This window comes from Oncorhynchus nerka, linkage group LG26, assembly GCF_034236695.1.
Source record: "Oncorhynchus nerka isolate Pitt River linkage group LG26, Oner_Uvic_2.0, whole genome shotgun sequence".
NCBI classification, from domain to species: Eukaryota; Metazoa; Chordata; class Actinopteri; order Salmoniformes; family Salmonidae; genus Oncorhynchus; species Oncorhynchus nerka.
In genome coordinates this window covers 34,986,435-35,010,542 of record NC_088421.1, presented here as the reverse complement: position 1 = coordinate 35,010,542, position 24,108 = coordinate 34,986,435, and the positions used below count along the sequence as shown (strand labels likewise).

The 24,108-nt window shown below is 41.6% G+C and overlaps 1 protein-coding gene across 2 annotated transcripts; it reads right to left on the bottom strand.

The window, feature by feature from the left end:
- Positions 1 to 537: 537 nt before the first annotated feature.
- Positions 538 to 23,154, bottom strand: LOC115118256 (lipopolysaccharide-induced tumor necrosis factor-alpha factor homolog). Of its 2 annotated transcripts, none has more exons than XM_065010557.1 (5): positions 22,962 to 23,154; positions 10,085 to 10,296; positions 5,110 to 5,178; positions 2,927 to 3,071; positions 538 to 2,732 (listed from the first exon to the last, which is right to left on the bottom strand). In XM_065010557.1, the coding sequence occupies exons 2-5, from the start codon at positions 10,263 to 10,265 to the stop codon at positions 2,627 to 2,629; spliced, it is 501 nt and encodes a 166-aa protein (XP_064866629.1). In that variant the 5' UTR covers positions 10,266 to 10,296; positions 22,962 to 23,154; the 3' UTR covers positions 538 to 2,626. The 2 variants fall into 2 exon arrangements, with proteins under 2 accessions (XP_064866629.1, XP_064866628.1); XM_065010556.1 differs by having other exon boundaries at positions 10,085 to 10,281; positions 22,962 to 23,147.
- Between the last annotated feature and the right edge of the window lie 954 nt (positions 23,155 to 24,108).

Sequence of the window (24,108 nt, the reverse complement as noted above, 5' to 3'; positions counted from 1 at the left end):
AGTGTGCACTAAACTGGAGCATTCAGTTATCAGGAGCAATTATCAAGTATGTCATTGAATTGCAACTTGAAAACTCACTTAAACTCGTGAAGAGCACTTATTCTATCAGACGTCAACTGTGTCTCAGTTTAATTTCCACTTCCTTTATCTAGCCCAACAGGGACAATTTCTCAATTGTGATACTTGTCTGGACAGATGAAATGTTAGTTACAGAAAGTTGGACTGTTGCAGGAAATTTATACAATGAGTTTTACAGGAATTGGAGCGCTCCAATAATCACATCTTCTTCCTGTTGTGTCCATGGGCCAGAGAGAGAACAAGTCATTTCCTCTCAAATCCATGAAGAGAAATGAACAAGTACACACTTTGGAAAAAAGGAGAGATAATTGGGACGCAACCCTGGTGAGATAAAGTTCTAACACTGTAGCTGTGAAACCAGTGAGGTTTGAAGTAGTCACAGTTTATGGATGACAAATAACTGTTGGCAGTCTGCTCAAGCTTCCTATCTGTTCATAATAAAAAATGCTGAGTCATCTCTTCAATACAGACAACTTTAATCAGAGCAACTAGACAGGAAGTGAAAAGACAACCATAAGATCCATTGTAAATATTGACAATGGTCTTTTATGACAAATGAGTAGTAGAACGTTCAGAGGAAAAAAGAGAACAGGATCGGTGAGGGAACGACTGCAAGAGTGTAATAACGAAACATCTCAATGTAACAATATTACAATAAGAAGTATGATGGTGATATATACATCTCAGTGTAACAATATTACAATAAGAAGTGATGGTGATATATACATCTCAGTGTAACAATATTACAATAAGAAGTGATGGTGATATATACATCTCAGTGTAACAATATTACAATAAGAAGTGATGGTGATATATACATCTCAATGTAACGATATTACAATAAGAAGTGATGGTGCTATATACATCTCAATGTAACAATAAGAAGTGATGGTGCTATATACATCTCAATGTAACAATATTACAATAAGAAGTGTGATGGTGATATATACATCTCAATGTAACAATATTACAATAAGAAGTATGATGGTGATATATACATCTCAATGTAACAATATTACAATAAGAAGTATGATGGTGATATATACATCTCAATGTAACAATATTACAATAAGAAGTATGATGGTGATATATACATCTCAATGTAACAATAAGAAGTATGATGGTGATATATACATCTCAATGTAACAATGTTACAATAAGAAGTGATGGTGATATATACATCTCAATGTAACAATATTACAATAAGAAGTGATGTGATATATACATCTCAATGTAACAATATTACAATAAGAAGTGATGTGATATATACATCTCAATGTAACAATATTACAATAAGAAGTGATGTGATATATACATCTCAATGTAACAATATTACAATAAGAAGTGATGTGATATATACATCTCAATGTAACAATATTACAATAAGAAGTGATGTGATATATACATCTCAATGTAACAATATTACAATAAGTAGTATGATGGTGATATATACATCTCAATGTAACAATATTACAATAAGAAGTATGATGGTGATATATACATCTCAATGTAACAATAAGAAGTATGATGGTGATATATACATCTCAATGTAACAATGTTACAATAAGAAGTGATGGTGATATATACATCTCAGTGTAACAATATTACAATAAGAAGTGATGGTGATATATACATCTCAATGTAACGATATTACAATAAGAAGTGATGGTGCTATATACATCTCAATGTAACAATAAGAAGTGATGGTGCTATATACATCTCAATGTAACAATATTACAATAAGAAGTGATGGTGATATATACATCTCAATGTAACAAAAAGAAGTGATGGTGATATATACATCTCAATGTAACAATGTTACAATAAGAAGTGATGGTGATAGATACATCTCAATGTAACAATATTACAATAAGAAGTGATGGTGATATATACATCTCAATGTTACAATAAGAAGTGATGGTGATATATACATCTCAATGTAACAATGTTACAATAAGAAGTGATGGTGATAGATACATCTCAATGTAACAATATTACAATAAGTAGAGTGGTTTAGAAGTTCCTTTACTTTCATGGACTTCAGACGAGTACAGAACTACAGTGAAACAGCTATAGCGCAGCTACTACCAGTCTTTGGTATCAAGATTCTCTTTGGTAGTCACTACAAGGGTCAAGTCTGGCCAGGGACCTGATGGAGCTTGGCACGTGTGGGTTTGAATTTCCGCTAGGACAACCCATACAAAAATGGATAAAAGCATCTGCTAAATGGCATATATTATGTAGTATTTTGTGGAGCTGAGGGAAGCTCACCACCTGCTCAGGGACTGTATAGGATAGACATAACCCTTTTGGCTACCCCTGGGTTGTATTCATTAGGCACCAAATGGAAGAAAATGAACTGAAAAAGGGAGGGACTATCTGGACTTGTCCAATAAGAATTAGTTTTTGTTTCTTCGTTGTAAAACATTTTCCAACATCACATGCCCTAGTGAATACGAACCTCATACATTTACAGAAATGTTGATTTGATTGAAGTGCCATGTCCCAGTCCTTCAGATAAAGGTAGTACAGTCAGGTCAAATTAATATCAAATGCGTTTGTAGACGTAGATGATATTGTTGCAGTTGGGACAGCTGTGATTCACGTCTTTACATGAGTCTACACAGAAAGGGATGGCGCAGCATGGCCAGCACCTAGAGGGTAAACAGTGGAGTTAATGAATTCTCTCTGTCAAAATGGTACCCTATTCCATAATGCACTAATTAAAGGTATGCCTATAGGCTTTAGTTGAGAGGGCTAACACTTGTGTGGTGCACGGGTTTCCTACCCCAGTCGGTCATATACACAGCTATACTACAGCATAGCATTACAGAATGATTTCTCTCACCCAACAATGAAGAGGCCACCACAGATGAGCCAGGTGAGCAGGCCAGGGTTGGTCTCGGTCTTGGTGACCACGTGCTGCTGGCAGTGGGGACACATGGTCGAACCTCCGACCTCCATCAGGCTAGGAGTCATTATTACCTGGGTCACTAAGGAGAGAGAGAGAGAGAGACACACACACAAGTTTAGGAGACATTATTACAAGGGTCACTGAGGAGAACGAGAGAGGACAAGGTTAGGAGACATTATTACATGGGTCACTAAGGTTAGAGAAAGTTAGGAGACATTATTACATGGGTCACTGAGGAGAGAAAAGGTTAGGAGACATTATTACATGGGTCACTGAGGAGAGACAATGTTAGGAGACATTATTACATAGGTCACTGAGGAGAGACAATGTAACCAAGTTCCCCAGCAAGTTCCATTTGTTTCATTATTATTTTTCCTAACATTTCCCAATCTTTTATGTTTTTCTTCTTCTGTCCATCTTTCTTTTCTTGCCTCTTCCCATGTCATTTGCCTCTCTCGCTTTCCGTCCATCCTTCTTTACAACTTTAAAAGGGGCACCGATGTGACACGGATTGTAGCGTAATTGAAGAGGGTAATGTAAAAGGAACTGTTTAGTGGATCATGAACACAACTTAAATTTCCCTTATCTAGAACGACAGAAATAAATATGTGAAAGTCAATGCTGACACCTGGTGGTCTGCTGAGTACAACTGCGCTTTAGAAACTTTCTACACACATGCGCACGTGCACACACACAAATACAGTTGAATTGCACTTCCGGAATAGAAGCTCAAAGAGAATCAAATAACCTTCCCTTTCTAAAGACTAAATATTTACTCAGGCATCGTTTTGTTCTGCTAAACAGTTCTCCACAGCAGATAAGGTTATTTCCTTTGAACCAGTTTAATGTAGAATATTAACCTGGTCGCAGACCTGTTTGTGCTCATTGTGACAATAACAGCAATGGCGTTGTAGATTGCACATCTGGGACCAATGCTAGTCGAGTCTGCCTGAGAGCTGAGGAAGGAAAGCTGATCCAGGATCAGAGACCATTCATTCCCACCAGTCTGCTACACATTTTAGAGTGCCTCCAAATCAAATCAACCATGATTGGCTGGCACCTCTCTGGCACAGCACAATAACATCAGTGTTAGAGAAGGGTCACAACCCAAATGGGTGAGAGAGTCCGTCTCAAATGGCACTCTGTACCCTATATAGAGCACTAGTTTTGACCAGGGCCCATAGGCCCACTATAAAGAGCACTAGTTTTGACCAGGGCCCATAGGCCCACTATATAGAGCACTAGTTTTGACCAGGGCCCATAGGCCCACTATAAAGGGAATAGGGTTCCATTTGGGATAGTCAAAGAGGAAAAGCCTCGTCCAAAACATGGACGTGGATGTTGCTTTCTGAACTTTGCATTCTGTAACTTCATATCCCCTGGTTTCTCAGAGTAGCTCTGACTGAGACATTATGTAACTTCATATCCCCTGGTTTCCCAGAGTAGCTCTGACTGAGACATTATTTAACTTCATATCCCCTGGTTTCCCAGAGTAGCTCTGACTGAGACATTATATAACTTCATATCCCCTGGTTTCCCAGAGTAGCTCTGACTGAGACATTATATAACTTCATATCCCCTGGTTTCCCAGAGTAGCTCTGACTGAGACATTATATAACTTCATATCCCCTGGTTTCCCAGAGTAGCTCTGACTGAGACATTATATAACTTCATATCCCCTGGTTTCTCAGAGCAGCTTTGGATACAGTTCAGACTGCCCACACAGAGAGACTGAATATGTTCACATTTTCATATGAATGCGCTGTGGCGGGCAACCGGACAAAACAATACTGTTTCAGTCTGAACTATGTACAGCTATTGTTGGAGGGGGCAGTTTGGGTCAATTCCGGGGCAATAATTCTATTCAGGTCACAAGTTGAGGTCACAAGGGGTTTTTAGTGTTCATGTTAGAATTAGTGTTAGGGTAAGAATTAGGTTTAGGGTTAGGCGTTAGGGTTAGTTTTAGGGTCAGGGTTAATAGCTAGGTTTACGTTTGGGGTTAAGCTTAGGGTTAGGGGTTAGGGAAAATAGGATTTTTAATGGGACTGAATTTTGTGTCCCCACACGGTTAGCTGTACATCACTCTGTGTGTGGTGGAAGTGGAAGTATCAACTCACCGACTGGCACCGGTCCACCTGGTCCAGAGGTGTACTGTGGTGGAGGTGTGTACACACCTGCTTGGGGACCTTGAATAGGAGAGTAAGATCCCAATCACAATGTGGTCACAATGCAATGAACATGTTGTTACTATACCACCATGTACTGCGGAATAAAATTGTACCTAGTGGTGGAAATGGACTTGATTAAAGGGAGTTTTACATTTAAGGGAGTTTTACAGTTTTACATAGCGGTTTGCCTTTATTTAGATCTTGTTTTCTTACCTGGAAAGCAGTCTGTTGTTGAAGGTTGCTTTGCTCAGACTCCTTTCAAGGTAAGGAAAAAAAATGTTCTAAATATGTAACATTGCTGAACTATCATTTTAACTGGGTTAACCCACAAAGGGGGGTCTGGGGGCAAACTGATTCAGATAGTTGCACCATATCATCAACAAAATTCACCCCCAGTGAAATTCATTTCCAGTTCCAATGGGTTCCACCCCATTTCCAGTTCCAATGGGTTCCACCCCATTTCCAGTTCCAATGGGTTCCACCCCATTTCCAGTTCCAATGGGTTCCACCCCATGTTCTTCCCTTGATAAGAGCTTGTTTACATATGTCTGGATAAGAGCGTGTACTGTGATAAATTACTAGAATGTGAATAGCTACATATAATGGTCAGGGTTTTTTGTGTGCGTAGGTGTTTGACTGTTTTTCCACACATATCTGGCACCACACATTATTGACATTGAAGGGGAGTGTTTCCAAAGTGGTGTTGCAAAATAGTACTTGAAGGAGGTAAGTGTTTGCTGTGCTGTAATCCACAACACAATCAATATGATTCAAAGGAGGGGAAAGAACACAGAACTTTTGAAACAGTATGTTCATACTTTATACGTTTTTTTAAATTTTTAAATTTGTTATTTCACCTTTATTTAACCAGGTAGGCTAGTTGAGAACAAGTTCTCATTTGCAACTGCGACCTGGCCAAGATAAAGCATAGCAGTGTGAACAGACAACACAGAGTTACACATGGAGTAAACAATTAACAAGTCAATAACACAGTAGAAAAAAAAGGGGAGTTTATATACATTGTGTGCAAAAGGCATGAGGAGGTAGGCGAATAATTACAATTTTGCAGATTAACACTGGAGTGATAAATGATCAGATGGTCATGTACAGGTAGAGATATTGGTGTGCAAAAGAGCAGAAAAGTAAATAAATAAAAACAGTATGGGGATGAGGTAGGTAAAAATGGGTGGGCTATTTGCCGATAGACTATGTACAGCTGCAGCGATCGTTTAGCTGCTCAGATAGCAGATGTTTGAAGTTGGTGAGGGAGATAAAAGTCTCCAACTTCAGCGATTTTTGCAATTTGTTCCAGTCACAGGCAGCAGAGAACTGAAACGAAAGGCGGCCAAATGAGGTGTTGGCTTTAGGGATGATCAGTGAGATACACCTGCTGGAGCGCGTGCTACGGATGGGTGTTGCCATCGTGACCAGTGAACTGAGATAAGGCGGAGCTTTACCTAGCATGGACTTGTAGATGACCTGGAGCCAGTGGGTCTGGCGACGAATATGTAGCGAGGGCCAGCCGACTAGAGCATACAAGTCGCAGTGGTGGGTGGTATAAGGTGCTTTAGTGTCAAAACGGATGGCACTGTGATAAACTGCATCCAGTTTGCTGAGTAGAGTGTTGGAAGCAATTTTGTAGATGACATCGCCGAAGTCGAGGATTGGTAGGATAGTCAGTTTTACTAGGGTAAGTTTGGCGGCGTGAGTGAAGGAGGCTTTGTTGCGGAATAGAAAGCAGACTCTTGATTTGATTTTCGATTGGAGATGTTTGATATGAGTCTGGAAGGAGAGTTTACAGTCTAGCCAGACACCTAGGTACTTATAGATGTCCACATATTCAAGGTTGGAACCATCCAGGGTGGTGATGCTGGTCAGGCGTGCGGGTGCAGGCAGCGAACGGTTGAAAAGCATGCATTTGGTTTTACTAGCGTTTAAGAGCAGTTGGAGGCCACGGAAGGAGTGTTGTATGGCATTGAAGCTCGTTTGGAGGTTAGATAGCACAGTGTCCAAGGACGGGCCGGAAGTATATAGAATGGTGTCGTCTGCGTAGAGGTGGATCAGGGAATCGCCCGCAGCAAGAGCAACATCATTGACATATACAGAAAAAAAAGAGTCGGCCCGAGGATTGAACCCTGTGGCACCCCCAGAGACTTCCAGAGGACCGGACAGCATGCCCTCCGATTTGACACACTGAACTCTGTCTGCAAAGTAATTGGTGAACCAGGCAAGGCAGTCATTAGAAAAACCGAGGCTACTGAGTCTGCCGATAAGAATATGGTGATTGACCGAGTCGAAAGCCTTGGCAAGGTCGATGAAGACGGCTGCACAGTACTGTCTTTTATTGATGGCGGTTATGATATCATTTAGTACCTTGAGCGTGGCTGAGGTGCACCCGTGACCGGTTCGGAAACCAGATTGCACAGCGGAGAAGGTACGGTGTGATTCGAGATGGTCAGTGACCTGTTTGTTGACTTGGCTTTCGAAGACCTTAGATAGGCAGGGCAGGATGGATATAGGTCTGTAACAGTTTGGGTCCAGGGTGTCTCCCCCTTTGAAGAGGGTGATGACTGCGGCAGCTTTCCAATCCTTGGGGATCTCAGATGATATGAAAGAGAGGTTGAACATGCTGGTAATAGGGGTTGCGACAATGGCGGTGGATAGTTTCAGAAATAGAGGGTCCAGATTGTCAAACCCAGCTGATTTGTACGGGTCCAGGTTTTGCAGCTCTTTCAGAACATCTGCTATCTGGATTTGGGTAAAGGAGAACCTGGAGAGGCTTGGGCGAGTAGCTGCAGGGGGGGGCGGAGCTGTTGGCCGAGGTTGGAGTAGCCAGGCGGAAGGCATGGCCAGCCGTTGAGAAATGCTTGTTGAAGTTTTCGATAATCATGGATTTATCGGTGGTGACCGTGTTACCTAGCCTCAGTGCAGTGGGCAGCTGGGAGGAGGTGCTCTTGTTCTCCATGGACTTCAGTGTCCCAGAACTTTTTGGAGTTGGAGCTACAGGATGCAAACTTCTGCCTGAAGAAGCTGGCCTTAGCTTTCTGCGTGTATTGGTTCCTGACTTCCCTGAACAGTTGCATATCGCGGGGACTATTGCAGTCCGCCACAGGATGTTTTTGTGCTGGTCGCGGGCAGTCAGGTCTGGAGTGAACCAAGGGCTATATCTGTTCTTAGTTCTGCATTTTTTGAACGGAGCATGCTTATCTAAAATGGTGAGGAAGTTACTTTTAAAGAATGACCAGGCATCCTCAACTGACGGGATGAGGTCAATGTCCTTCCAGGATACCCGGGCCAGGTCGATTAGAAAGGCCTGCTCACAGAAGTGTTTTAGGGAGCGTTTGACAGTGATGAGGGGTGGTCGTTTGACTGCAGCTCCATAGCGGATACAGGCAATGAGGCAGTGATCGCTGAGATCCTGGTTTAAGACAGCGGAGGTGTATTTGGAGGGCCAGTTGGTCAGGATGACATCTATGAGGGTGCCCTTGTTTACAGATTTAGGGTTGTACCTGGTGGGTTCCTTGATGATTTGTGTGAGATTGAGGGCATCTAGCTTGTGTGTTAAGCATATCCCAGTTTAGGTCACCTAACAGAACAAACTCTGAAGCTAGATGGGGGGCGATCAATTCACAAATGGTGTCCAGGGCACAGCTGGGTGCTGAGGGGGGTCGGTAGCAGGCGGCAACAGTGAGAGACTTATTTCTGGAGAGAGTAATTTTCAAGATTAGTAGTTCGAACTGTTTGGGTATGGACCTGGAAAGTAAGCCTGCAAAGTAATGTCAATCTCTGCAGTAGACTGCAACTCCTCCCCCTTTGGCGGTTCTATCTTGACGGAAGATGTTATAGTTTGGTATGGAAATCTCAGAATTTTTGGTGGCCTTCCTGAGCCAGGATTCAGACACGGCAAGGACATCAGGGTTAGCAGTGTGCTAAAGCAGTGAGTAAAACAAACATAGGGAGGAGGCTTCTGATGTTGACATGCATGAAACCAAGGCTTTTTCGATCACAGAAGTCAACAAATGAGGGTGCCTGGGGACATGCAGGGCCTGGGTTTACCTCCACATCACCCGCGGAACAGAGGAGGAGTAGTATGAGGGTGCGGCTAAAGGCTATCAAAACTGGTCGCCTAGAGCGTTGGGGAAAGAGAATAAGAGGAGCAGGTTTCTGGGCATGGTAGAATATATTCAGGGCATAATGCGCAGACAGGGGTATGGTGGGGTGCGGGTACAGCGGAGGTAAGCCCAGGCACTGGGTGATTATGAGAGAGGTTGTATCTCTGGACATGCTGGTTGTAATGGGTGAGGTCACCGCATGTGTGGGAGGTGGGACAAAGGAGGTATCAGGGGTATGAAGAGTGGAACTAGGGGCTCCATTGTAAACTAAAACAATGATAACTAACCTGAACAACAGTATACAAGGCATAAGTGCTTGAATGGTTTGGGAGAACTGAAGAAATAGGGTACTTTCCAATGCCTCCATTCTCCACCAGTGTAGCCAAAGAGCAGGACAGACAGACAGACACAACCGCCAACCAAGCTGTTGTGTGTTCTCACTTGGCTTGGGCTGATTGTATCATATCTACAGTGTAGCCAAACAGCAGGACAGACAGACATACAGACAACCGCCAATCAAGCTGTTGTTGTGTGTTCTCACTTGGCTTGGGCTGATTGTAGCATATCTACAGTAGTTACCACAAGGGGCAGAGAACGTTCAATTCATCTCCATAGACCCACATGTGTATTTTAGAAGAGTTTGTTGTGTGTCCTGTTGTCTTTAAGATGGAGTTGATAATGGCGAAGAAGAAAAACATTCTAAGAGGTATTTTTTTGTTACAAAAACTCATGTGAAAATGCTTGGTTCTCACACACAGAATATACAGTAAATCCAGCCTTCTAAAGTACAATATGAACCAGTAGACACTCACCTCCCTGGTAGGGACCAGGTTGGAACCCTGGTTGTGGAGGACCAGGGGAGGCAGGGTATCCGCCTGGGGGCTGGGGGTACAAGCCTGGCTGGGGGCCCTGGCCCGTGGCTATCCCCCCATAGTTCATGGGAGGTTCTGGGTGAGGGGCGGAAGTACCATCCCCGGGATAACCTTTCTCCATCTCGACTGATCTCTACCTGCAATGAGGGAAACTGTTGTGTTTATTTATTTGTATCCCCATTAGCTTTTGCAGAAGCATCAGCTACTCTTCCTGGGGTCCACAATAAAACAAAAACATGAATAGTAAAAAAAACACTGACACACTGATACCCTACAGAAAGAAAAAAAATCTGTCTGGGCCTCCTGAGTGGTGCAGTGGTCTAAGGCACTGCATCGCAGTGTTAGCTGTGCCACTAGAGATCCTGGGTTTGAGACCAGGCTCTGTCGCAGCCGGCTGAGACCGGGAGACCCATGGGGTGGCGTACAATTAGCCCACCGTCGTCTGGATTAGGGGAGGGTTTGACTGGCAGGGATGTCCTTGTCCCTTTGTGCACTAGTGACTCCTGTGGCGGACCGGCCACAGTGCACACTGACATGGTCGCCAGGTGTACGGTGTTTCCTCCGACACATTGGTGCAGCTGGCTTCCGGGTTAAGTGGGCATTGTGTCAAGAAGCAGTGCGGCTTGGTTGGGTTGTGTTTCGGAGGATGCAGGGCTCTCGACCTTCGCCTCTCCTTAGTCTGTACGAGAGTTGCAGCGATGAGAAAATACTGTAACTACCAATTGGATACCACGAAATCGGGGAGAAAAGGGGTAAAATGTAAATAAAAATAAATCTGACAATGTTTTTAAGAAGTCCTATGAAACATAAGACTAATAAAAGTAATTTATTTTGAGCCTATAGGCTACATGAAATCAAAAGTTATTTTGTTTGTTAAACACACTTACCCTGACCACTGTCAACAACTATATATGTTATGGTAGGCTAAGAATATAATGGAATAAAATAGAAATAATATTTTTCCCACACAGCATCACGGGAACCACTGTCATATATCCACATTTCATCTCTTTTTCAACCTCTGCAGGTTTTTGGAGTTGTCTATACGTGATCGAGCAAAATCATGCACTTACTTTAGGCTACATTATTGCATGCCAAATGGTTCTGATCAGTGATAATCAAATCAAATAGTATTAGTCACATGCGCCGAATACAACCTTACAGTGAAATGCTTACTTACGAGCCCCTAAACCAACAATACAGTTAAAAAATACAGATAAGAATAAGGAATAAAAGTAACAAGTAATTAAAGATCAGATAGATGAGAAAACAAATCGATAAGCTATACCACCTTCACTTATTTGCCCAGCCAGAGAATGAACCAAATATACACAGAGATTCAGTGAAACAAAATCACATTGATGAAGACAAGTCAAAGGTTGTCAGTAGTAGGTCTAGGCTACTAAGCGACTGAAGAAGAAAATAATCGATTTGTTAAGCTACATTCGCATGTTGGCAAAATGTTCTGATCATGGGCAATAAATTAGCCAACTTGACAAGATGATCATGAGCAGCACTCACCTCAACGTAGCTAACATTTCTACAACCTAGCTGTGGCCTATAACCAATATCCAAACGGAGCCTCAGTGAAAAGGAAATAAATCTGACATTAATTGAATTATTAAGACCAGTTCCCACTTGTCTCAGAGCAGCCCGAAACGGCACTGAAGTTGTTGACCACACGCAGCAGGCTATTGCTTCAATAAAATGTATTAGAACAATTGGATGACTTTGGGAGTTTCAGTAAGCAACAATTTGATGCCTTCAATTGCATTAGCCTACTTTCATTCAAATATTTTGGTCATTCAGTGATATTTATTCCCAAAGAAATTCTTTATGGGTCCATCCAGTTGTGGTTATTAAGAAACATTTCATATGGTGGTGGGCTTAGCGAAGATGGATGAAGTGACATGCCTCGCAAAGTTCAGAAAGGACGATAGTAGTAATGACCACTGCCTAGCAACCATCAAGACCTTAAAAATCTTGGCACACCCATCCCTTTAGCGGGATCATTTTCGTCAATATCCGCTGAATTGCAGAGCGCCAAATTAAAATTTAATTATTAAAAATATTTAATTTTCATGAAATCACATGTGCAATATACCAAAACACAGCTTAGCTTGTTAATCCAACTGGCGTGTAAGATTTCAAAAAACCTTTACAGCAAAAGCTATCCAAGCGTTTGTTAGGACAGCTCTCTCAGCAGACAAAACATTAAACAGCAAAGTAGATTGGTCACTGACTTTCAGAAAAGCAATCAAATTAATCACTTAAGATCATCCGATGATCTTCGGATGTTTGCACTCACGAGACTCCCAGTTACACGATAAATGTTAGTTTTGTTCCATAAAGATTATTTTTATATCCAAAAAACTCAATTTGGTTGGCGCGTTTTGTTCAGTAATCCACAGGCTCATGCAGGTCACGACGGGCAGACGAAAATTCCAAATAGTATCCGTAAAGTTCATAGAAACATGTAAAACGTTTTTTTATAATCGATAATATTTCAACCGGACTTTAGCTTTTTCAATAGGAGAGAGAGAGAGAAAAAGGTCTGCTCCAAGCTGGTGGTGCATGCAAAACTCTGGGGACACCCAGCTATGCACTGACACGATGTGATCATTCTCTCTCATTTTTCAGAATGAAAGCCTGAAACTATGTCTAAAGATTGTTCACACTATGTGGAAGCCATAGGCAAAGGAATCTGGTTGATATCCCTTTAAATGGAGGGAAGGCATGCAATGGAACAGAGAGGTTTCAAAATAACAGCACTTCCTAGTTGGATTTTCCTCAGATTTTCACCTGCAATATCAGTTCTGTTATACTCACAGACAATATTTTGACTGTTTTGGAAACTTGAGTGTTTTCTATCTGCCAATTATATGCATATTCTAGCTTCTGGGCCTGACAAATACGCAGTTTCATTTGGGTACGTTTTTCATCCAAACATCAAAATACTGCCCCCTAGTCTCAAGAGGTTATTAAGAGTGTAGTGCATGCCAATGCCGCCTCAGCATTACGGCTACATTTCATACTAAGCCATAGGCAGAACTTTACCACAATCATGACTAGGCCAGTTTGCGGAAATAAAAGGCTTTGATACCGGCTACACCTTTCAGACATAGGCAAAAGGTGAAACAAAGTTGGAGGGATGATAAAGTCAGCGGGATGCTAAAGTTGGTGGGAAAATGTATTGGTTTGACAAGGACAGTGATACAAATTTAAAATACAATGATATACAAACAACTAAAGCATAATACGAACAATGCAACTAAAAAATGTTGTGTGTGTTAGAGTGAGTCTGTGTGTGCGCGCGTGTCCACATACAGTCCCTGCCATTCCATATGTTTTTTAATCTGTTTTTAAAAAAGGTATTTAGCTTTTTGCTTTAGTAATTGGAGATGGATCGATCATGGCTCTGAATAATACTGTGCGTTGCCGTGAATTCATGTTGGACTTGGGGACTGTGAAGAGACCCCTGGTGGCATGTACTGTAGGTTTGCTGAGTGATTAACCAACATAATTTATTTTTTAATAACTAATAATTAGTTATTAAACAACTAATTGACCGAAGTTGGTTCAATTTAGTTATTTTTTTTGTGAGCCGAACACGTCATTTCTCTAGAGAGAAATTAAATAATTAACAAAAGAAATCAAGTTAAGAATCATGTGGGATGCTGCGCTGAAGGGAGTTTTTATTAAGCAAGTAATACAGTGCAGAAATGTGGTAACTGCAATGATCATAATCCATTGCGCCAGCTTTTTTTATTTTTTAGCTCAAAGACAGATCAAAGAGGAAGAGACGAAGCAAGAGGTTTCACTCTCGCCAAAATCTGTCCAAAATAAGCCAAGTGAGTTTCTATGGGCTTATTTTGGACCTAAACCTTTCACCTGCCTTACTGGCTTTGGGAAAAATACTCTCATTGTTAGGGCATCATCATTGTATACGGATCTCTGGATGGATACTCTTTTAAGCCTGCTAAATTAGGTTTGATGCACACAGACCACATCAATGAGGAATGTACGACAGGGACAGAGACAGTTTGTGAAAAAGTATACCTTATCTACTTTGACAAACGAGTAAAATGATTGATGTCAGACAGCTCTGCAGCATATGCCTTCAGAAACTATTCAGACCCATTTCTCAACATTTTGTTACTTTACAGTGTTATTCCTCAGCAATCTACGCACAATACACCATAATGACAAAGCGAAAACATTTATTTTTATTTTTTATGTTTGCAAATTTATTCAAAATAAAAAACAGAAGCAACTTATTTACATAGGTATTCAGACACTTTGCTATGAGACTCAAAATTGAGCTCAGGTGCATCCTGTTTCCATTGATCATTCTTGAGATGTTTCTACAACTTGATTAGAGTCCACCTGTGGTAAATTCAATTGTTTGGACATTATTTGGAAAGGCACACACCTGCCTATACAAGGACCCACAGTTGATATTGCATGTCAGAGCAAAATTGATTTATATAGCCCTTTGTACATCAGCTGATATCTCAAAGTGCTGTACAGAAACCCAGGTGCTTCAACCCCAAACAGCAAGCAATGCAGCTGTAGAAACACCAAGACTCTTCCTAGAACTGGCCGTCCGGCCAAACTGAGCAATCGAGGGAGAAGGGCCTTGGTTAGGGAGCTCACAGAGTTCCTCTGTGGAGATGGGAGAAACTTCCAGAAGGACAACCATCTCTGCAGCACTCCACCAATCTGGCCTTTATGGTATAGTTGCCAGACGGAAGCCCCTCAGCAAAAGGCACATGACAGCCAACTTGGAGTTTGCCAAAAGGCACCTAAAGACTATCAGACCATGAGAAACAAGATTCTCTGGTCTGATGAAACCAAGATTGAACTCTTTGGCCTGAATGCCAAGTGTCATGTCTGGAGGAAACCTGGCACCATCCGTATGGTGAATCATGGTGTTGGCAGAATCATGCTGTGGGGATGTTTGTCAGCTGCAGGGACTGGGAGAATAGTCAGGATTGAGGGAAAGATGAACAGAGAAAAGTACAGAGAGATCCTTAATGAAAACCTGCTGAAGAGCGCTCAGGACCTCAGACTGGGGCAAAGGTTCACCTTCCAACAGAACAATGACCCTAAGCACACAGCCAAGACAATGCAGGAGTGGCTTCAGGACAAGTCTCTGAATGTCCTTGAGTGGCCCAGCCAGAGCCCAGACTTCAACCCGATCGAACATCTCTGGAGAGACCTGAAAATAGCTGTGCAGTGACGCTCCCCATCCAATTTGACAGAGCTTGAGAGGATCTGCAGAGAAAAATGGGAGAAACTCCAAATACAGGTGTGCCATGCTTGTAGCGTCATACCCAAGACGACTCAATGCTGTAATCGCTGCCAAAGGTGCTTCAACAAAGTACTGAGTAAAGGGTCTGAATACTTATGTAAATGTGATATTTCAGTTTAATATTTTTTTATAAATTATCAAACATTAAATTATTTTTTTGCTTTGTCATAATGGAGTATTATGTGTAGATTGATGAGAAAAAAAACAATTTTATACATTTTAGAATAAGGCTGTAACAAAATGTGGAAAAAGTAAAGCGGACTGAATACTTTCGGAAGGCACTCTACATACGTAGCTAAATAGTATTAGTAAAGACAGTACTGTATAGGGACCACATAACTTTAGATGGCCTCGCTGGCTGACTGCTACTGCCTGAGCAGAGATTAGATTATTCATTTAAGGAATAAAAAATAATAAAGTCAACTAAACTAAGAAGCAGTTCATCTCTCATCCACCCCTTAACCAGGAAAGACTGGAATGCATCTTGTTGATGTTAGGTATGTGTGCAGTTAAGGGTGAGGCGTGCTGTTATGCTTTGAACCAGCTATAGCATTGCTAGGTCTTTTCTGAACTTGACCATATTACCGGACAGTAATCAAGATGAGACCAGAGCCTTAACTAGTACAGTTTATTATTAATCACTCATTCTGATATTGACTGTAACTCCTTATTTAGACTTTCAGTGAGCTCCCTGGCTTTGGGTGCTGACATATAGAGTGTATAATCATCCACGTACAGTCATTCTAGCTTTGTGTAAGACCAGTGGCAATTCATTGGTAAAAATAGAGAAAAGTGATGGCCCAAGGCAACTGCCCAGAGGGACACCACATTGTCCATGTCTGATGTTAGAAAAGTTTTCATTGGGTTCTATTGGATAAATAACTCTCCAACAATGTGATGGCAGGTGATGTAAAGCCAAAGCAAGTGAGTTTCTTCAATACCAATTTATGATCAATAACATGATAAGCTGCATTGAAATCTAACACTACAGCTCCAACTATTATAATCAATCTATTTTAACCAATCACTCGTCCCCTAAGTCAGTGCAGTACAAGTTGAGTGCCCTTCTCTATATACATGCTGAAAATCAGTAGTTAACTCTGAAAAACAGCATTGTATTTGGTTAAACACAATTCTCTCCATCAGTTTACTAAGAACAGGCAGCAAACTGATTGGGCGGCTGTTAGAGCCAGCAAAGGGTGTTTTACTATTTTTAGGAAATGGAATTCATGTAGCTTCCTTCCAAACCTGTGGACACGCACTCCTTTAGGCTTTGGTTAAAGATATAGCAAATAGTGGTGACAATCCAGTCTGCTACCATTCTCAATAGTTTCCCATCAAGATTGTCTTTACCTGGTGGTTTATCATTAGTGATGGATAACAATAGTTTTCCACCTCTCCCACACTAACTTGACCAAATTCAAAACAATAACCCCTCCATTTCATTATTAGATATTTTATACAAAAATATGACAGTTCCCTGTTCAGTGTTGTCATTTCCCTTCTGAGGTTTTCCACTTCACTCTAGTGAGAGTCATTGAAATGATTGGCAACACCAAAAGGTTTTGTTGTAAATGACCCATCAACTTCAATGAACAATGGAGAATAATTGAGTTTTCAGCACATGTTTAGGTACTCCAAAGTATTTTTCCATTGTGTTTTATGTCATTTATCTTGGTTTGGTAACATAATTTATTATTTTTGTTAGGCTTAGTCACAACATTTCTCAATTGACAGCATGTCAACCAATAACCTGAGCAGCTCTTTAGAATCACATCTTTGAACCATACAATTGTTCAATGCATCATCAATTCAGGGGGCTCTACAGTTCTCACAGTTGATTTCTTGCACATCAACTATTTGCATGAATCATTTTACAAATACTTCCAGTTCTGCATCTGGATTCACTTCCCCATATGCATCAGATCAACATAAATGTTTTACATCTTCAACAAAAGAGTCCTGAGAAAATATTTTGTATGATCTCTTAGAGCTTACTTTAGGCCCAACCTTTGGCACTTTGGCTTTCCTTGTTATTGTCACAATGTTATGGTCACTACAGCCAATGTTGTTGTGTTGCATTATATTATTATGTTGTATTATGTCATATTAAGCACCTGGTCAGAGTTTCTATACCTACCGTACTTATTTCCATCTCCTTTTTCTTCCTACCACACTTCCCGTGGGTTGCCATGACAACTTCTCACAAAAAGCATGTGTTTGTTTACCTATAGCTACTCCTACACAACTCTTATTCTATCATTTTTCTTAAAAGAAAAAGTGAATGTGAAACAATGGGGTCAATTGCTGTAGAATACTAAGGAGGAAGTGGAAAACTATGTTTTTCCTCATCTCTCAATAGTGTGTGACTATCCTATGACGATCTGTCTTTGAAGCCCAGGCTTTAGCTCAGTGGACAAACAGTCTTATGGTGTTGTTGAGTGGTGATAAATGTCACAGATCTCACAAAAACGTGTACTTTTCTAGACTGGGGATCTTGAATTGTGGAACTGAAATGTGAGCCAGTTCCCCATTATCTGGTCTAACCAATGAAACACTTCAGACAATAACACATTGTGGTTGTTAAGGGGGTCCCAGAAGAGACTTAACTCAAGCATGGAGAGAAACAGTAGCGACCATTGTCCCTCATCTAAAAAATGGCACAGAGTAAATGGCAGCAGTTTTACGAGCACCTAACCAATTGCACTATGTGGGGTTTTTTGCATTATTTGTAACTTATTTTGTACATAATGTTCTGTCACCGTATCTTAATGCAGAAAATAGCTTCTGGATATCAGGACAGCGATCAGATTTTTTTCCCGTCAACAAGCAGGACGCAGAGGACATTCTTCAAACACCCGACAAGGTCAACATCCCCGTTATTGGCAAGAGAAAGAGATGCAGGTACAGAGGTCACAGGGCAGGGTGCCTCGTAAGGATCCGCAGAAGGCGAGTGGGAAAGCTTCCGCTACCATCAATATTACTTGCCAACGTACAATCATTGGACAATAAATTAGACGAGGTACGATCATCAATATCCTACCAACGAGACATCAAAAATTGTATCATCTTATGATTCATGGAATCGTGGCTGAATGATGACATGGATATTCAGCTAGCGGGATATATGTTGCACCGGCTAGATAGAACAGCACTCTATTTGTAAAACACAGTAAGACACTATTTGCCAAGAGAGTTTTCATCTATACCTTTCGTGGCTGATTATTTACCACCACAGACAGATGCCAGCACTAAGACTGCACTCAGCCAGCTGTATAAGGAAATAAGCAAACAGGAAACCGCTCACTCAGAGGCGGCACTCCTGGTGGCTGGGGACTAATGCAGGCGAACTTAAATCAGTTTTACCTAATTTCTATCAACATGTTAAATGTGCAACCAGAGGGAAAATAACTCTAGATCAAATGTACTCCAAACACAGAGATGCGTACAAAGCTCTCCCTCGCCCTCCATTTGGTAAATCTGACCACAATTATATCCTCCCGATTCCTGCTTACAAGCAAAAATCAAGCAGGAAGCACCAGTGACTCGGTCTATAAAAAGTGGTCAGATGAAGCAGATGCTAAACTATAGGACTGTTTTGCTATCACAGACTGGAACATGTTCCAGGATTCTTCCAAAGGCATTGACGAGTACACCACATCATTCACTGGCTTCATCAATAAGTGCATCGAGGACGTCATCCCCAAAGTGACCGTACGTACATATCCCAACCAAAAGCCATGGATTACAGGCAACATTCGCACTGAGCTAAAGGGTAGAGCTGCCGCTTTCAAGGTGCGGGACTCTAACAAGAAGCGTATAGGAAATCCTGCCATGCCCTCAGACGAACCATCAAACAGGCAAAGTGCCAATACAGGGCTAAGATTGAATCATACTACACCAGCTCCGATACTCGTCTTATGTGGCAGGGCTTGCAAACTATTAGACTACAAAGGGAAGCACAGCCGCGAGCTGCGAGGTGACATGAGCCTACCAGACGAGCTAAAACACTTCTACGCTCGCTTCGAGGCAAGCAACACTGAGGCATGCATGAGAGCATCAGATGTTCCGGACGACTATGTGATCACGCTCTCCGTAGCCAATGTGAGTAAGACCTTTAAGCAGGTCAACATTCACAAGGCCAAACTGATTACCAGGACGTGTACCCTGAGCATGTGCTAACCAACTGGCAGGTGTCTTCACTGACATTTTCAACATGTCCCTGATTGAGTCTGTAATAGCAACATGTTTCAAGGAGACCACCATAGTCCCTGTGCCCAAGAGCACTAAGGCAACTTGCCTAAATGACTACAGACCCGTAGCATTCATGTCTGTAGCCATGAAGTACTTTGAAAGGTTGGTAATTGCGCACATCAACACCATCATCCCAGAAACCATAGACCCACTCCAATTTGCATACCACCCAACAGATCCACAGATGATGCAATCTCTATTGCACTTCCCACCGCCCTTTCCCACCTGGACAAAAGGAACACCTACCTGAGAAATCTATTAATTGACTACAGCTCAGTGTTCAACACCATAGTACCCTCAAAGCTCATCACTAAGCTAAGGATCCTGAGACTAAACATCTCCCTCTGCAACTGGATCCTGGACTTCCTGACGGGCCACCCCCAGGTGGTAAGAGTAGGTAGCAACATATTTGCCACACTGATCCTCAACACTGGAGCCCCTCAGGGGTGCGTGCTCAGTCCCCTCCTGTACTCCCTGTTCACCCACGACTGCATGCCCAGGCACGACTCCAACACCATCATTAAGTTTGCAGACGACATAACAGTGGTAGGCCTGATCATCGACAATGATGAGACAGCCTATAGGTAGGAGGTCAGAGACCTGGCCAGGTGGTGCCAGAATAACAACCTATCCCTCAACTTAACCAAGACTAAGGAGATGATTGTGGACTACAGGAAAAGGAGGACCAAGCACGCCCCCATTCTCATCGACAGGGCTGTAGTGGAGCAGGTTGAGAGCTTCATGTTCCTTGGTGTCCACATCACCAACAAATTAGAATGATCCAAACACACCAAGACAGCTGTGACGAGGGCTACTCTCTTTTTATCATATATGCATAGTCACTTAAACTATACATTCATGTACATACTACCTTAAATTAGCCCAACTAACCGGTGCCCCCGCACATTGGCTACCCTGAAGGTGGGGTTCGCCCAGGGAGCCATACAACATAGAACCGCCACTGCTCATTAGTCTGTACTACTATAAGGTCATTACTAACCCACCTGTTTAAACAAATCAACTTAATATCAAGCATTTTACTGGCTGAATCAGGTGGTGTTAGTGATGGGCAAGAACAAATATGTGCACCTCTGTTGGTCCCCAGAACCAGGATAAAGAAACCCTGCTATATGTTAATACTCCCACATCTCGTTCATCACTCGGCTTATAAGTAAGCTTGGAAATTGAGGCAAGCTATATGTTATCTGGCTGCTGTATAAACCCATTAAGAAGGAGTAACGTTGTAAATGTTGCCTTGAGACAGTGGACTCTCCTGTTTCCCTCCCTATATCTCTCCTCTTATTGATTTGATAAAGCCTCTGGATAGCCTACTAAAGCTTTCACATGATCTAAATGGTGTACTTGGACGAAGTAGTGCATCTGTATTGTAGTGAATAATACATCTGCATTCTGAAGTAGTGCATCTGTATTGTAGTGAATAATACATCTGCATTCTGAAGTAGTGCATCTGTATTGTAGTGAATAATACATCTGCATTCTGAAGTAGTGCATCTGTATTGTAGTGAATAATACATCTGCATCCTGAAGTAGTGCATCTGTATTGTAGTGAATAATACATCTGCATCCTGAAGTAGTGCATCTGTATTGTAGTGAATAATACATCTGCATCCTGAAGTAGTGCATCTGTATTGTAGTGAATAATACATCTGCATTCTGAAGTAGTGCATCTGTATTGTAGTGAATAATACATCTGCATTCTGAAGTAGTGCATCTGTATTGTAGTGAATAATACATCTGCATTCTGAAGTAGTGCATCTGTATTGTAGTGAATATTACATCTGCATTCTGAAGTAGTGCATCTGTATTGTAGTGAATAATACATCTGCATTCTGAAGTAGTGCATCTGTATTGTAGTGAATAATACATCTGCATTCTGAAGTAGTGCATCTGTATTGTAGTGAATAATACATCTGCATTCTGAAGTAGTGCATCTGTATTGTGGTGAATATTACATCTGCATTCTGAAGTAGTGCATCTGTATTGTGGTGAATATTACATCTGCATTCTGAAGTAGTGCATCTGTATTGTGGTGAATATTACATCTGCATTCTGAAGTAGTGCATCTGTATTGTGGTGAATATTACATCTGCATTCTGAAAAAGTGTATCTGTATTGTAGTGAATAATACATCTGCATTCTGAAAAAGTGTATCTGTATTGTAGTGAATAATACATCTGCATTCTGAAGTAGTGTATCTGTATTGTACAGTAAAGCTGTTAGTATGGTTGTGTTTTTCTATAGTATGAAATTGCTTACTGTAACTGTATATTCAAGCTATATTAAGTTGAGTCTATACAGTAAACATACAGTGTGTATGAGGTTGTGTGTCAGTGTTTAAACTCTACCAGTGGAGGCTGCTGACGGGAGGACAGCTCATAATAATGTCTGGAACGGAGTGAATGGAATGGCATCCAACACATGGAAACCTTGTGTTTGATGTTTTTATACCATTACACTCATTCCGCTCCAGCCATTACCACGATCCATCCTCCCCAATTAAGGTGCCACCAACCTCCTGTGCACTCTACCCTGAGTTGGCTCCTACTCAGAGTAAATACACAAGTAGTGCCACACCCTAACAAGGATTTCCTCACGACTAACTGTAGATGACAGAAAGACATTCCCTTTCAACACAGTCATTTTAACAGCTTCTCCCCTCTTCTCATAATAATACTATTTAACAGAGGACAGACCAACATAAATCTCTCCTATAACACAAATACTGCTGTAGAAAACAGGATAAAATACAGATGTTGGATCTTAATTTGACCAGTTTGCTACACCAGGAAAAATATCCTGCAGCAACAGGAAATGTGAACTATTATGTGGATTATAATTAATGGACGTTTTGTAGGGGTTGATACTTTTCAAAGTGGAAATTACAAACGTTTAAGTTCTCCAGCAAGAGGGTGATCAAATTAAGATCCTACATGTGTAGGCTCCATACAAGATGAATTAGTAGACAAACATTTACAAGTGACGGTCTGTATCCCAGGCTTTAGGCTAGCTCTTAACCCCAAACCTCTACTACAGTATGAAAGGCTGTTCAGGTCTTGTGTGTCAAAATGAACACATCAAATAAGACTATTTGATAAATCAAATAAGACTATTTCAAGGACCGTGACCTGAACGGCGTCGCATACTGCAGAGCATAATACTCCTCTCCTCCTTATCCCTCCCAGTCCATGGTCTCCTAAAGGGAGAATCTCTAATCCCTGGCCCAAATACCTGAAGGATTCCTGGGGTGAACGACTGGGCTGATGGCCTGGAACTATCCGGTCCTGGGAGAAAAGAAAGACTGAGGTACCTTTGGTTTAAGAGCGAAGAATAATTGGTGGGAGGAGGAGAGTATGAGAGGGAGGAGTAAAAGCAAACTTCCCAAGACCTCCTACAGTTTCTGATATTACAGGAAATTGTTTAACTGTTGAAACTCTGACCTTACGTTAGCATTGGGACCTCCTGTGTTTTGTGATGCTGTTCAAGCGGTTGCAATCAAAGGAAAGTGTTGAAATACCAATGTAGGTTGAAGGAATGAAAGAGTTCCACAATAACATGCAAACAAAAGAACCTGCTCCAATACAGTTTCAGTGAAAGAGAAACAGATGAAGAGAGAGGGAGGGCACGATGGGAGGGGGAGAGAGATTGAGAGAGAGAAATGGAAACAGATGAAGAGAGAGGGAGGGAGGTGTGGGGGGATGTCTTGCTCAAGGGCACAACGGCTGGCAATGGCATCTAGGATTTGATACCAGCATCCCTCCGTTTGCCAGTTCACTTCCCGCCAGATTAAGGTATTATTCAATTGTAAGTATTGGTCATTTCTCAACACTCGTTTGACTCCTAGTGATGATTTGTTAAAATGAGAAATGACAATGTTACTGACCTTTACTGACCCTGCCCGCATCTGATTGGCTCAGGCTCTTTTGGCAGTCCTGTGACTGGCCATTCTCAACACGTCACTACAAAAAACTCCCAATCATGACTTTTTTTTGAATCGCCAATTTCTGTCTCAGATGAATGCTGCCCTCTGCTGCATATAGTATGATACTGTCACAACTACTTCAAACAATCTGGGGAAAGCCTATCTATCTCAAAGGAAAAGTGTGTCTGGGAAGGCTACTGAGAAATGTTACCTACTTTGTATGGATAAACAACTCCACTACTCAACTAGTCGAGTTAGGGGGCTCTTCCCCAAGATTAGTTTTTTTCCAAATAGAGTTAATTTCATTCACTACAACACAATCTAACATGGTCCCATGGCATGGAAATAGGATAAAAACATCTCATGAACAGCCTAACCCTAAATGTGAGATATTGCACAGGGCTTTTAGTGCAAACTCAGCTTACTGGACCTGGTACTGCTATTGATGTGCATAGG